We start from the raw sequence: 13,381 nt of genomic DNA on the forward strand, positions 1-13,381 counted from the left end.
CTCATATTCAGACACATGAAGCAAACAGTTTTCAACAGCATTAAGTTCATTTATATCCTACACACCATAAAGGTTATAACCTGTCACAGCAGTGGGATTTGTATAAATTTTCAAGAGCCAAAGAGAAATTCAGGTAAGTAATCACAAGCTCAAAAAGAAAAAAAAAGAAAACTTTGGTGAGAGAGGTTGCACTCCCAAGACAAATCAGCACATTATGGGCTCAAGTCTCTCTATAGCAAAAATCAGAGCACAGTAATTAATCGTACTATGGAGAGAATATATAGCATGTGTTTCAATTCAATCTTATCAAAATTTAATTAAAAATAATGGTTATTTTTAAGGCTCTTTTAGCATAATTACTTAGTATACTACAGATGGCTACTTCAACATACTTTTAAACAAAATTTACAAGAAGTAAAGATCAAATAAATTTCAGGGGAAATTAGAGCTCTGTGATTAAAGTATAAATATGGAGAGCTGCCAGAGAATGCACTTTGCTAATATACCACATATTCATAATGACAGCATACTGAAGTATAGACATAATCATGAATCGAGATTGTATCATAAGTTTTTTTGTTTATTTTAGCTGTAGGATAAGCAGAAATTTCTTCACATAGGCATCTTATTTATAAAATGAAACAGGTAATTAGAAAACTCCTTGTACAACATGACTACATACAGCTTACACTGTGATCTTATTGAGGCAGTGAGGTGTGTTTGGGGGGCAGAAAAGGGAAACAGGTGGGGCTCCAAGTCTCTCTTTTTATAACATCTTTGCACCAAAGCTGGAAAGGAGATGTGTAGGAAAGGCAGAATATTTTGTTTCACCACATCAGAAAGAGAGCTAAGGATCTGGCTGATTGATTGTATCTTGTTTCTCATTTGTTTACATGTGACGTCACACCTGGGAAAATAGTTTTTCGTTGATTGTTTTTTGTTTTAAACAGACATTTGAGGTCTTCTGTCCCCATGTTAAGGATGTGTGTAAGGCCACACTCACTGAAACATCAGTTGGTCCAACATAGCTGAGTTGCTTGTCCCTTACCCCTGCAGTGAGTTTGGCTTATATTATAGCACAGCTTCTTCTCTCATCCAAAAAATGCACTAATACATATTGGAAAACCTCCTTTTTATTTTTTCTCCCTTGTGTGGGATCAGAGAGAACAGATTCTTTCATACCATAGCTTTAGGCCTTCTTTGTGACTGTTTTTTCTTGTTAAAGCACCAGAGCTGGCTCTTGTAGCCTATTTTTACTGTGCCGTGTGATTCTGCAGACATTGACACGTGTCACCTGTGATGCAGCTACATTTGTCCGCTCTCTGTGCTCAACAGGGAGGAATCGATCCTTCACTTTCATTAGGTGGCAGGAGTAGACTATTGGCATAAAAATACTAAAAAAAAATTGGAAAAGAAACCCCAGGGCTTTCTGCTTGGAGATCCAGCCTGCAGTTCAGTGGTCATTTGAATTATTGAATGGGATTAAAATAAAACCATTTCCCTTTTTGTCTCTTTACCCAGATGAACCATCTGAAATGCAAGTTGATTTGTATTTTCTTTTATCCCCTCAGCTTGTTAGGGAGAATATTTTATTTCAGATTCCATTCTTCAAGGTTCTCCTATCACCCAGCGTGGAGCGTTGCTGTCATGTCCTTATCTAAAAAAAGAGAGAGATGGAAAAGAAAACAAAGCCCACAGGTGACACACGTTTTATTGAGGTGTTCCACATGAAGAGCAATTGTGTGCTTTACATTGCACACAGCACGGTAGGAGCCTTCAAGAGGAAGAGAGGGCTATCAAATGAATACAAATTCATCTTTCAAATAGGTTAGATTGGAATTGCTCAGGCTAGTACAGTGTGGACCGTATTAAAATAGAGACCATTTTGAGACCATCTTTCCATTCACTGTCACAGCGGCCACCTCCATTGGCAGACCACAAAAGCCCCAGGGCAAAGAGATCAGCTTCATCCTTGAGAAAGAGCACATGGGGGATTTTGAGACGAATGCTAGCTGATAATGGCTAATAAGGTAGAGCTAGCACAGTGTTAATAGCTGAGGGAAACAGGCTTTTGTCTCTCAAAAGCATTTCAGCATTTGAGATGTTTCTCTGACCCAAAACAAAACTCACAGTCCACAGCACCATAAAAAGTTCCCTGAAGAATGTGGGGTATGAAGCCAGGGGTTCAGAATATTTTATCATAAGAGCCTCAGTGTCATGCTGCACCTTCTATCACTGATCTGGAATCCTGACTAATGTACTTAGAGTTCACAGCACTGGGGACTAAGTACTGAGCACATTTACATAAATAGGCTCTTAACCTTCCTGCACACCTCTCTTGACCTCTTGCCAAGTCATGGCCAAGCCATGAGTATTAGTGAATTTAAATCAAGCTCGAGACACTTTCATGATTTCATGCTCCTTTCTTCAATTCTGCTTTAATAAAAATAGCACAGGAAACAGCATTCAGTAGCCACCAGGTTGTTTTTTGAAGTTATGGCAGTATTTTTCCAAATATAATGTCAAAAGAAATTAGAACTAAGGCTACTTCAGTGAACACACAGATGATGGGTTTAAAAATTTAAAAGTCCAGGAGCTCAAAATGGGTGACTCAAAAATTTAATAACGCAATCCATAGCCAAACTTCTAAGTGTGCTGTTTTTCATGGTATTAGGGTATGAAGATCCAACCAGCTGTAAGGTTTTTAACCCGTACTCATGATTCTAAAATCCTGACTGGGCTATCTGCCCCTGAGATTGGTTTGTGTCTTTATTGACTCTTAGCAGTCCTTGAAAACACAGATAACAGGAAGGATGTTGTAAATATCTGTAAAGCAATTTGCAAGGTATGATACTTGTTGCTGAGTGCAGGCTACAAGGCATTATTCAGGTCTTTTCCTCAGCAGTGCTTTATCAATACTGGTTTCCTCTAATGCTTATTTTGCAGGTCTAAGACATTGGCTGTTACACGAAATATTGGGGATTTGGATGCTACTAAGATGACTCCAGTTCTTTTACCTGAAGCAGTGCCCGACATAATGAAGATGTCCTTCAATTCAGATTCTGCATCAGGCGAGACTGATAACATTGGGGTAAATGATGTCGTGTCTGAATACTCTTTTTAGGGCTTCTAGACAGGACGAAACCATTTCTTTTCTCGAAAGGGTACAATTCATCTCTGACCAATGCTGCTTCACTTGAAATAAGTCAGGTTCAATCTAATAACACAAATAGCTTTATAGTAACATTATTTTAAAATCTGGACTGTAATACATCAAATTTGCAACACTTTTTCTAAAGCGAAAACATTTTCTTTGGTAATTAATTTTGCACTGCCATCTACAGGCCCATGATCTTTAAAATACTTCACAGCCATTATGCAAGCATCACATTCCTGGGGCAGTCACAAATGTTCCATAAGATGCTCCACTGCTCAACTCAGAGAGCCAGATTTAATGCTCATAAGCATCCTGATTCAAGGATGGAGTGCAGTTTGGGTCATGACTTCCTGAGCCAGGTTTCTGTAAAAGCCAGGATAGGTTTCTAAGATGGGCAGTGTTGTGAAGGCATCGCTGTGACAATTCATTCAGACAAAGACTGAAGAATATTCTGTCCTGTTCTGGTTTTATTGTTATCCTGCAACTCTGAAGGGTTTTCAGATAAAATAAGAGATGAACAGAGGACAAGAGCAGCACTTTCCTATGGAGAAGTCAATAGACAAACGTGCTATCAGTGAGAGCAGTTTCCAATACCCTGGAACAAGCTTTATTCTGCTTTGTGCCTCTGTGCTGCCCTTCCTGAAAACTCCACAGTTATTCTTAAATGAACAGCAACTGAAAAATGGCACTGAGTGGAGCATTTCCCAGTATCACTAGAAATTCCAGGTTTTTTTGGTAAGGTTCATACAAGGCTGGAATCTTGTGAGATATGATAAACAGCATTAAAAAACAAATTGCAAACCTGAATTATATGTGAAACGAAAGCTTGTGTTTATTGTGTCTTTAGATATTTGCTTCATTGCTTCAGGAAATCATAGTTTTTATTTCATGGATTTGATTCCAATTTTAATTAATTTTAATTTGTTCTTCTGTAAGCATTGCTTACTACATGTAAATTGCATAGATTTCAGTGGAAATTTCTAATATATTATTTGTTTTGACCATTTAATTTATATAGTGTCACATTCATGTCAGACCTCATGTGAGTCAGAATTTTTGTGGACATAGTTGAAAATTCTGTTATCTGACACATCAAAAATCAAAGGAAAAAGCTCCAGTCGGTCTAAAGCACACTCAGCTTTATCAAGAACCTTTTAACATTGTCTAATATTCCAGGAAAACAAATTTAAATATTTAGAATTAATTTGTGACATAATTTTCCATTCTTATAGCCTGAACCTCCTTTTACAGTAGGTAGTCTAATCAACCCATTCAGATCATAATTTTGTCCAATTTAAAACCAAGTTGTCCTGTGTCACTGCCTTGGTATCTCAAATAAACTGGTTAATTCACCCTGCAGAGAACAGGTAACTGTTACCAAAGTAAGGTGCATAACATGCAGGTATTCTTCTCACTGTTGTCTGAGTTAACTTGACATGTGTGCAATCTAATAGGATAGACAGTCTGCAGAGGATGTGTCATCAGGAAATCCCTTTTCTTCTGGACATTCTTCCCAAAAAGAGCCATTTGTTCGGTCCGTGTGCTTCAATGCAAGTACATTTGGAGTTCAAGTGTGCATTGAGAAGAAAAGCGTGCACGCAGCATTTATCAGGAACGTGCCTCTTTATTACCTAGTTGGAGAGCATGCCCTGAGAATGACCTTCAAGCCAGGTAAATACAACTGGGCACAAAAAAGAAAATAGTGGGTGAAAATACACACACACAGAGGCATACAGATAGATAGATACAGATGTATATGTACCTATATATTTTTTGCATCTTAAGTATCACTAAATCCACAATTAGAAGTACAAGGCCTGCCAGTATTGGCAACAGACTATGCTCACAGCAGGAATCCATTTCTTCCCCAGTTGCCTGAGAAGCAATTTCCCAGCTCTCCCAGCAATGTCACTCAGCGTGGCCAGCGTCAAGCAGGGCTGATCTGTGCCTGCAGAGTGTGTCTGATGCATCCTGAATCATTGGATTTGGGATGCAAGCACGAAGCAATTGGACATGGGCAACAGATCTGATGCAGTGTCCTGTAGCTACATTCTAAAACCCAGGCTCTAAAAGGGAATTATGGATTAACCCTGCCAGGATCTAGTCCTTAATGTCTTAATCCATGATCATAAGAAATAAAAGCACAGCAGGCCACTGAATCTGGCTTTCCTAAGTACCAAACTAATGGCCTAACCATTGGGCCATTCTTTAGCATTCAAGAGTTGAGCCTCTACTCCTGTCTGACATTTAATTCATTAACTCATGGTTTATCTCTTTAAGCAATCCAATTCACTTGACTTAAATCTGCTGATTGTTCTGTTTATTGACTTGAAAAGAATCCAGTATCATGGTCATATTTTAAAATTTTATTGCCATTATGTGCTTTAGCTATAAGAGAAAATTTTGAACAAAGCTGCTCAATACCAATAATAATCATTGAATATTTATATTTGAGAAAAAATTGCTAAATTATGGTAAAATTGGCTTATTCTCTCATTCAGTTGCTAATAGTAACAGTAATACTAATTGTCGTGAAATTTCAGTTTACACTGAGGCACCCATTGAAAAAATACAAGTCACAATTCAAGCAGGAGACCAAGCTCCTACAAAAATGGTACGCCTAGTAACATTTGAAGATCCAGAAGCACAAACATCTTCCAGAAAAGAAGCAATTAAAAAAGTGAAGAAGATCCTTGCTGACACTGATGATCAGGTACTGCTGTAAAATTCCACTTCTGGATTTGTGGGAGACATTACACAAACCTTACTTTTATTCCTTCCACTAAGTAGCTCCCTTTGTTTAGATATTATACCAAAGTGGAAAATAAAGACAGACTTTAGGGTACACAACTCTTTCAGCAGGTCTTTTGTTGGCACTCACCCTTTCTGCAAATGAAAGACATTAGAAAGAGCAAGTTGGTTTTGTATGCTTTTCTGAAAATCTCTTGTAAGAGATAAAATAGCTGTTTGTGTCACCAAAAAGTAGTCTGTTATTTACAGCTACTGCAACTGCAGCAAAATGCTCTGACACCAACTACACAACCTGCCCTGAGACAGTGACAGCTACAGCATTGTCATTACTGATACCAGTTACATGTCATTGTGTGGTCACCTGCTGCATTCTCCTTATCACAAAAGTGTTTGGGGCATTGTTCTGCTTATGTGTAGGTTTAACACATTATTATGAAATTGCCTTTGAATTACTGTGATGTGTTGCAAGAATGTTATCAAGCATACACCTTGTCTTCTAAGGCAGCAGAGATTCAGAAGTGTCTGCATCTGATTTTACTTATGCCGTTCTGCAGGAACACAGAAAAATAATTATTTTTTTTCCAATGTTCCCCTTGACTAGGAGACAAGAAAATATAGGAGCTCATCATCCAGTGCCAGCAGCGCCAGTGGGAGTGCCGAGAGTACAACGAGCAGCCCCTCCAGCAGCAGCTCTGATGACAGAACATCACAGGGAGGAACCCAGATAAATCTGAAAACAGGGCAGTCCAAAGCCAAAGGAAAGAAGTTCTACGCCTTTGGGAAGAGTGGCAGTAGCAGCAGTAGTGGTAGCAGCAGCAGCAAAAGCAGTAGTAGCAGCAGTGGCAGCAGCAGTGGCAGTAGTAGCAGTAGTAGTAGCAGTGGCAGTAGCAGCAGTAGTAGTAGCAGTGGCAGTAGTAGTGACAGTAGCAGCAAGAGCAGCAGTAGTAGCAGTAAGAGCAGTAGTAGCAGTAGCAAGAGCAGTAGTAGTAAGAGTAGCAGCAGCAAGGACAGCAGCAGCAGCAAGGACAGCAGCAGCAAGGACAGCAGCAGCAGCAAGGACAGTAGCAGCAGTAGGAGCAGAAGCAGTGGTAGCACCAGCAGCAGTAGTAGCAGCAGCAAGGACAGCAGCAGCAAGGACAGTAGCAGCAATAGAAGCAGAAGCAGTAGTAGCAGCAGCAAGGACAGTAGCAGCAGCAAGGACAGCAGCAGCAGTAGGAGCAGAAGCAGTGGTAGCACCAGCAGCAGCAGTAGCAGCAGCAGCAAGGACAGCAGCAGCGTCAGCAAGGACAGCAGCAGCAGTAGCAGCAGCAGCAGTAAGGACAGCAGCAGCAGTAGCAGCAGCAGCAGTGGTAGCAGCAGCAAGGACAGCAGCAGCAGTAGGATCAATAGGAGCAGAAGCAGGAGTAGCAGCAGCCAGAGCAGCAGAAGCAGTAGTAGCAGCAGCAAAGGCAGTACCAGAGGTAGTGCTGGTAGCAGCAGCAGTAGCAAAGCATCTGGTATAAAGCATAAGGCTAAGAGGCAGTCCAAGACCACATCATTTCCACTTGCCAGTGCTGCTAAAGGAGAGAGAAGTGTCCGTGAGCAGAAGCCTAAAACACAGAGTAGCAGCAGCAGTGAAAGCACTGGTGCTTCCCATTGGCACAGCAAATCTGACAAACGAGCTGAGACGAACCACGTCAAGAACCGAGTGAGCAGTGGCAGTAGTCACTACATTTCTACAGAATGGGTAAAATGTCTAATACTTTGACTTCTGCTGGGAGGTGATCTTTACTGAACTGTAGGTAATAACTTCTTTTGGAATTTTGCAGGAATCTCACCTTCCAAAAGTATACAACCTCCGCTTCAGGCCTGCTCACATCCACTGGGTAGGTGCCTAATTCAAGTGCATATTGCCATGGTAGCTGCAGCTGATGAAATCAAGCCTTTTACTGAAAGGCTTTGATTGGGCCATTACCCTTGACCATTCCATAATGCCCAATAACAATATTGATGATGTACAAAAAAAGCAGGTTTATTACTAATATGCTATTGCACTACATCCTTTTGGTGTTGCAGCATTTGCAATTCTCAAATTTGGGTTAGGACACACAAATGCAGCCAAAGCTAGGTTAACACAGACCATGGGGGAACCATAAAGCAGTGGGACCTTCCAATGGGAATAGTTATGTCCACAGTTCTTAGGCAACAATGGCAAATCATTACATGGATTTTTTCAGAAACCAGGTTCAGTACACATTATGGCACAAAGGTATTTTTAGCATATATTAGAAGGGTGAAAATGGCTTTTGTAGGTGTTACCTGTACAGCTATTATATATCCTGCATGTAAAAGAGGATGATTTATAGTGTTATTCATAAAATTGTAGTATCTTTTTTTTTCTGGATATGGATATATTTGACCATTTATGAAATGCCACTTTTCATTTTCCCTAGCATTAGATCTGAACAGTGTGATGTTGTCATTTGCAATCAGTGTCTAGCAGTCTGTCTTTCAGCAGAGATGTTGAGGTGGATCCGAGGCACATTCCAAACCAACATAATTCATGTCTATATATGGAAATAAAAATAACACTCTAGATATGTCCAAGTCTGTTACTTATAAAGGGAGGCTGATAGCTCTGATTTTCATATTTACACTGTAAAACTACCTCATAGATTTTTAACCTATTTTTATTTCATAGCATCCAGATCATAAAGGATCAAGCAGCTCATCATCATCTTCCTCTGAGCTGGGAAGCAGCCACAGAAACAGCAGCAGTAGCAGTAGCAGCAGCAGCAGCCACCACCATGGAGAAAATTCTGCTCACAGCTCAAGGAGGAGCAAAAAAGTCAGCATCCATCACCACAGCCATGGCTCCAGCCTGACACATGAGGTACAACTCTGTGTGTGGTACCCAGAGTAGCCAGGCTTAGCTGTGAGCTGTAGATGTGGTGGCACCAACCAGCTGAGGGGGTTAGGCTCAGGAAGGACACTAAAAGTCAAGTCTGTAAATTGAAAGTCAAAATTCATTGAGATATTTCCTCCTGAAAAAAAAAAAACTTTTTTTTTTAAATCCCCTTATGTTCAGGCTTTTCTTTGCCTGTTTCCTTTACTTCATTTCTGAAGGTGTTTGCAGTATGTGAAAGACTGGATTTGGAAATTATACACGTTGAAGGGAATGTAGCTGTGAGTTAAAGAAGAAAGAATTTTCTTTTCCCTGTGAAAGCCCAGAATACAAAATCAGTTGCTCTAGGTAAAAATGAAGAAGAAATAAATAAGTCTGCCTAATTATTTTTAAATGTAGACTGGAGGTCATGAGTGCATGCAGAGTATAACTAAAATCAGGCTTCCCATGGACATTACTGATTGGTAAATGTGAAGGTCCATTAAGCACAGATCATCTTTACCTTTGTTATGCACTTAGTATTCTATAATTGTACTGCATAAAGATATCTACATAATAATAGAAAAAATAGTTTTGCAAATGCAGGCAATGTCTGGGGTAATTCTGCTACTAAGCAGGATTTCAAAATATCTGATTGGCTTGAAGAAACTGTAGTATAGTAAAGTAAGTTGTGAATGCATATACTACTCTGAATGTCTCTAGTACATATTGTAGGCAGCTATTTGAAACATTAAAATAATGAACAAAATCTTGCTATATGCATAAAGATAGCTTGGAAGCATCTTGGATCCCTCATGAAAATAATCACGTCTTTGAATAATTAAATTTCCAACCAAATTCATCCTTAACTGTTGTGGATGTAGAAATAAGTACTGCAAACTAAACTGATGAAGGACAAGGGCTGCTGCCTGCTATCAGCACACATTAACTGGACTGCAGGCTCTCTGGTGAATACACAAAAATACTTAAGCACAGATGGTTGGGGGCTCTTTTTCAGCGCAACTTCCTGGGAGATGTAATTCCACCTGGCATTACGATTGTGGCACAGGCAGTAAGGAGTGACAACAGAAATCAAGGTTATCAAGCTACAGCATATGTTCGTTCTGATGCTGCCAAAGTTGATGTGCAACTAGTTGTGGTTCAGCTGGCTGAAACCAATTGGAAAGCGTGTGCTGATGCTGTGATACTGCCTCTGAAAGCACAGGTAAGTGCACAGGCAGCTTTGCACTGAGAGACATCTACAAAGCCCAGAGTAGGCACAGAGAATCTGCTGATTAGGAGTATTAAACAGGAAAGGCATACTTATTTTGAAATGTTTCATGCACTTGATAAAGTTTCAGAAAACATCTCACTATTCTTTTGAATTAAATTAGATAATATTAAAAAAAAATACACACTTCAAAATCTGGCAAAAAAATATTGATTTTCAAGATAAATCAAGATATAACCAGTAAAATAATAAAAAATATTTGAAAAATTGACTTCTTCATCACAATTTATTATTTGTTCTACTCTGAGTTCACTTAGGAGTTAAACTCTTTCCGGTGGAGTTGGATGATCCTTCTCAGTCCCTTCCAAATCAGACTGTTCTGGGATTTAAAAAGACTCAAATACAGTTACAATGTTGTTTTTCTTAGTATTTATATGAAAAGATGGAAAAAGCAAAGTTGGGTAACAGGTTGACGCCAAAGAGAGCATCATAAGTGAAGGAACAGGTCCTTACTTTTTTTGCATATCCCTGTGCTGTGTTTCTCATGGGCTTTTTAGAGCAAGAGATGTTTGTGCAACAATTTGCAAACCTCTGCTTTTTGCAATTAACAGATTCAGCATGATATTCAGTATTGAAGAAAGTGGGGTGGGTTCAAATCAGGAGGTCTTGGGAAAGGCAAAGAGAAATTATAGTGCAGTCCTCTTCTAGGAAAAAATACATATTGATTAAGTTACGACATCTAAGGAAATCTCAACATGTTTCAGAGGCTGCTTTGAGACAGGAACATGTATATGTAGTTCTGCACAAACCAGAAAACTTTTTTCCTAGTATACCTCAGATTTTGCATGAAGAAGTCAAAATTTCTCTGTGAGCCTGATTAGAGTAAAAGATTGGAAATATGAAGGAACAGTGCACAAATCAGTGAAAGAAAATTTTGCATTTTGAAATGGTCAAGGTTCATTCTGGGATTCTTTTCTGACCTTTGGGTGACTGTTTCCCTGTTTACAAAGGCCAGACTGAGATGGGGCAAGGAGTGTCGGGATTACAGGATATCAGCAGTGGCCACCACAGGAAAACTGGCAAGGAAGCCAGCTGCACAGCTGAAGGTGCAATGGGGAAAGCTTCCATCCTGGATAAAAAAGACAAGCACAGCGTATGTAATTCATTATTTCCTAATTTTTTATTTGACTTTTTTACCCTTCTTGGCTTTTGAAAAACACTGAAAGAATTGAATGAAATTTTTCAACCCAAACATACTTGTGCAGACAGTGCTTGAATGGAAACATGGTACACAAGTATTTTATGAATGTGTGCTATTTTTCCCATGTTTCATATTAAATTATAGCCTCCAAATATTTCAAAAGCGTGTTAGATTTCATTTTCCATATTAAATCATTTGCTATTTCAGTTCAAAAGGCCTTTATGTTTTAAAATATTCTATTCAGTCTCAAAAAATAACCATTTAGATAGGCAAAATAAACCAGTGTGTTTCTTCTGGATAAAATCAACCATTTAATTTGACCCAAAGTATTACTTGCTTGACTTTTCACTTCTTACATTTTTTCCTGACTTTTTGGATCTGCCAGCAGTCCTCACCATCCCATGTGTGCTTTTGTTTGTGCACCTGAGTTTGCCATATCTTCTTTATCTCCAGATTCATGCAATACGTTCCTGGTGCAGCACTTGTGTTGGGCTTCTCAGAAGTACAACAGAGAAATCCATCTCATGAATTTACAGTAAGAGCAGCTGCAACATCTCCACGAACAATTGATACAGTAATTAAAGCTCCTGAGGTACGTTAAACTTTCATTTTCCCTTTCCTCACCTTGAACGATTTTCAACTTTGAATGTTTTGACACTTAATGTAAAGAAACAAAAAGCAAAACATTCCCTTTTAGAGAAGCTGCTATATACCTGACTATATTAGGTGGGTGTTCAAATACATACAACAGTTCTCTTGATTTTGTGCTGCTTTGGCCCGCTGCAGTAGAAGGTTGAAAATCAGACTCTGTACTCAAATATTTTATTTGCATTCTGAGAACAGCAGTGAGGCCAAATTGTCTCAAGTTTGACTGCTCTGCACTCACACCTTTATGCATTTTTACCCAGTGTGACTCAGGGTCTCAGAGCAGATAGAACACGTTGAGAACACTTTGCACCCTGCTGCAGCCACAAACAGCATCTGTGTGTGCTGGCACTCCAGCCCCACCACATCTGCAGTAGCCATGCTTGATGTGACTGGCCTGAGCAAGCCACAAATACAACTCTGCTCTCACCAGGCTGGAGCGGTTAGTCGCCCTCTCAGAGCAGCCTGCACAGGCAGAGCCTGCAGGGTCCCACTAATTAATTTGTCCACCAAATCTCTATGCACCTCTTTGAAAAATTTCCCCCATGGATCTCTGGAAAATTAATAACAGCTAGCTATTCATACACAGAAACTTGTGTGTCCTTAACCCTCCATTGTGCTTCAGTACTACAGGATCTTTAATATGTGATAATAAAGAAGTCAGCACATTAGGCATTAATTTGACTCTATTGGCAAATATAATTCATAGCTACAGTGAAGGATCTTACCCCAATGCTGAACATGCTGGTTTTCCACCTTTAATGAATGATATTCATTTTTCCAAACACATCCATCATCTCAGTTACTCAGCTTGTTACCCTATTCTTTAAGAAGTCACTCAATTATCACTTAAACTCATCTCTATCAGTTACAGTGTTCTTAACAATATCTTATAAAGTCAGGTATGACTAGAAGAGATGATAATGATTCCTCACAAAAGCTGAAGGTTAGGGTGCATTCTGCAGAGAGTAACACAACTGCAATTGTAGAAATGCATCTTCAAGGTGTTTGTTTTTATTTCCAAGGTAAGAGTGGGGGTTTTTTTGCAGTCATATTTTGAGTATATGGTTCAATTTATCTTAATGTATTTTTATTTCTGCTTTTTCAGGTAACACTTTATTGTCAGGGATTCCGATTGCCATTCACTCTGCCCTTAGGCCCATCTCCAGCTTACGAGACTCGAGATATCACTGCCTGGAATTTATTTCCTGAAATAGCTTCACAAATAGCACAAGAAGATCAATGTAAATGTTACTTATATGTTTATCTCATGAATAAGCAATGTGTGTAGATCCATACTCTGCCATGGCTGGGCCTTGCCTTTCCTTCTAATGGTCTTACAGGGAAGCATGGCACTTGTAGCCCTGCTTCCAGCAGCTCGTTCCCTCACAGAGAAGCAGGTTTTTTGGCAGGTGAATGAAGAGGATTCAAATGGCTGTAAACATTCAGAGTTTGGGGCTCACTCCTGTCTTCAAGGACTAGAGGGTGCCTTTTGCCCCTCCTGAGAAGGTGCCAGCTCTGCATTGAGAGGCA

General features: G+C 39.5%; 1 protein-coding gene across 1 annotated transcript in view; it reads left to right on the forward strand.

The window, feature by feature from the left end:
- The window catches only part of LOC131580711 (vitellogenin-1-like), a 42,707-nt gene that overhangs the window by 23,019 nt on the left and 6,307 nt on the right, over positions 1-13,381 (forward strand). The window contains exons 20-30 of the mRNA XM_058842209.1: positions 2,947-3,091; positions 4,612-4,828; positions 5,701-5,870; positions 6,510-6,921; positions 7,369-7,634; positions 7,717-7,773; positions 8,589-8,780; positions 9,790-9,996; positions 11,013-11,155; positions 11,657-11,795; positions 12,957-13,092. Coding sequence (XP_058698192.1) covers positions 2,947-3,091; positions 4,612-4,828; positions 5,701-5,870; positions 6,510-6,921; positions 7,369-7,634; positions 7,717-7,773; positions 8,589-8,780; positions 9,790-9,996; positions 11,013-11,155; positions 11,657-11,795; positions 12,957-13,092 — 2,084 coding nt within the window. The remainder of the gene's footprint in view (positions 1-2,946; positions 3,092-4,611; positions 4,829-5,700; positions 5,871-6,509; positions 6,922-7,368; positions 7,635-7,716; positions 7,774-8,588; positions 8,781-9,789; positions 9,997-11,012; positions 11,156-11,656; positions 11,796-12,956; positions 13,093-13,381) is intronic.

Source organism: Poecile atricapillus, chromosome 7, assembly GCF_030490865.1.
Source record: "Poecile atricapillus isolate bPoeAtr1 chromosome 7, bPoeAtr1.hap1, whole genome shotgun sequence".
NCBI classification, from domain to species: domain Eukaryota; kingdom Metazoa; phylum Chordata; class Aves; order Passeriformes; family Paridae; genus Poecile; species Poecile atricapillus.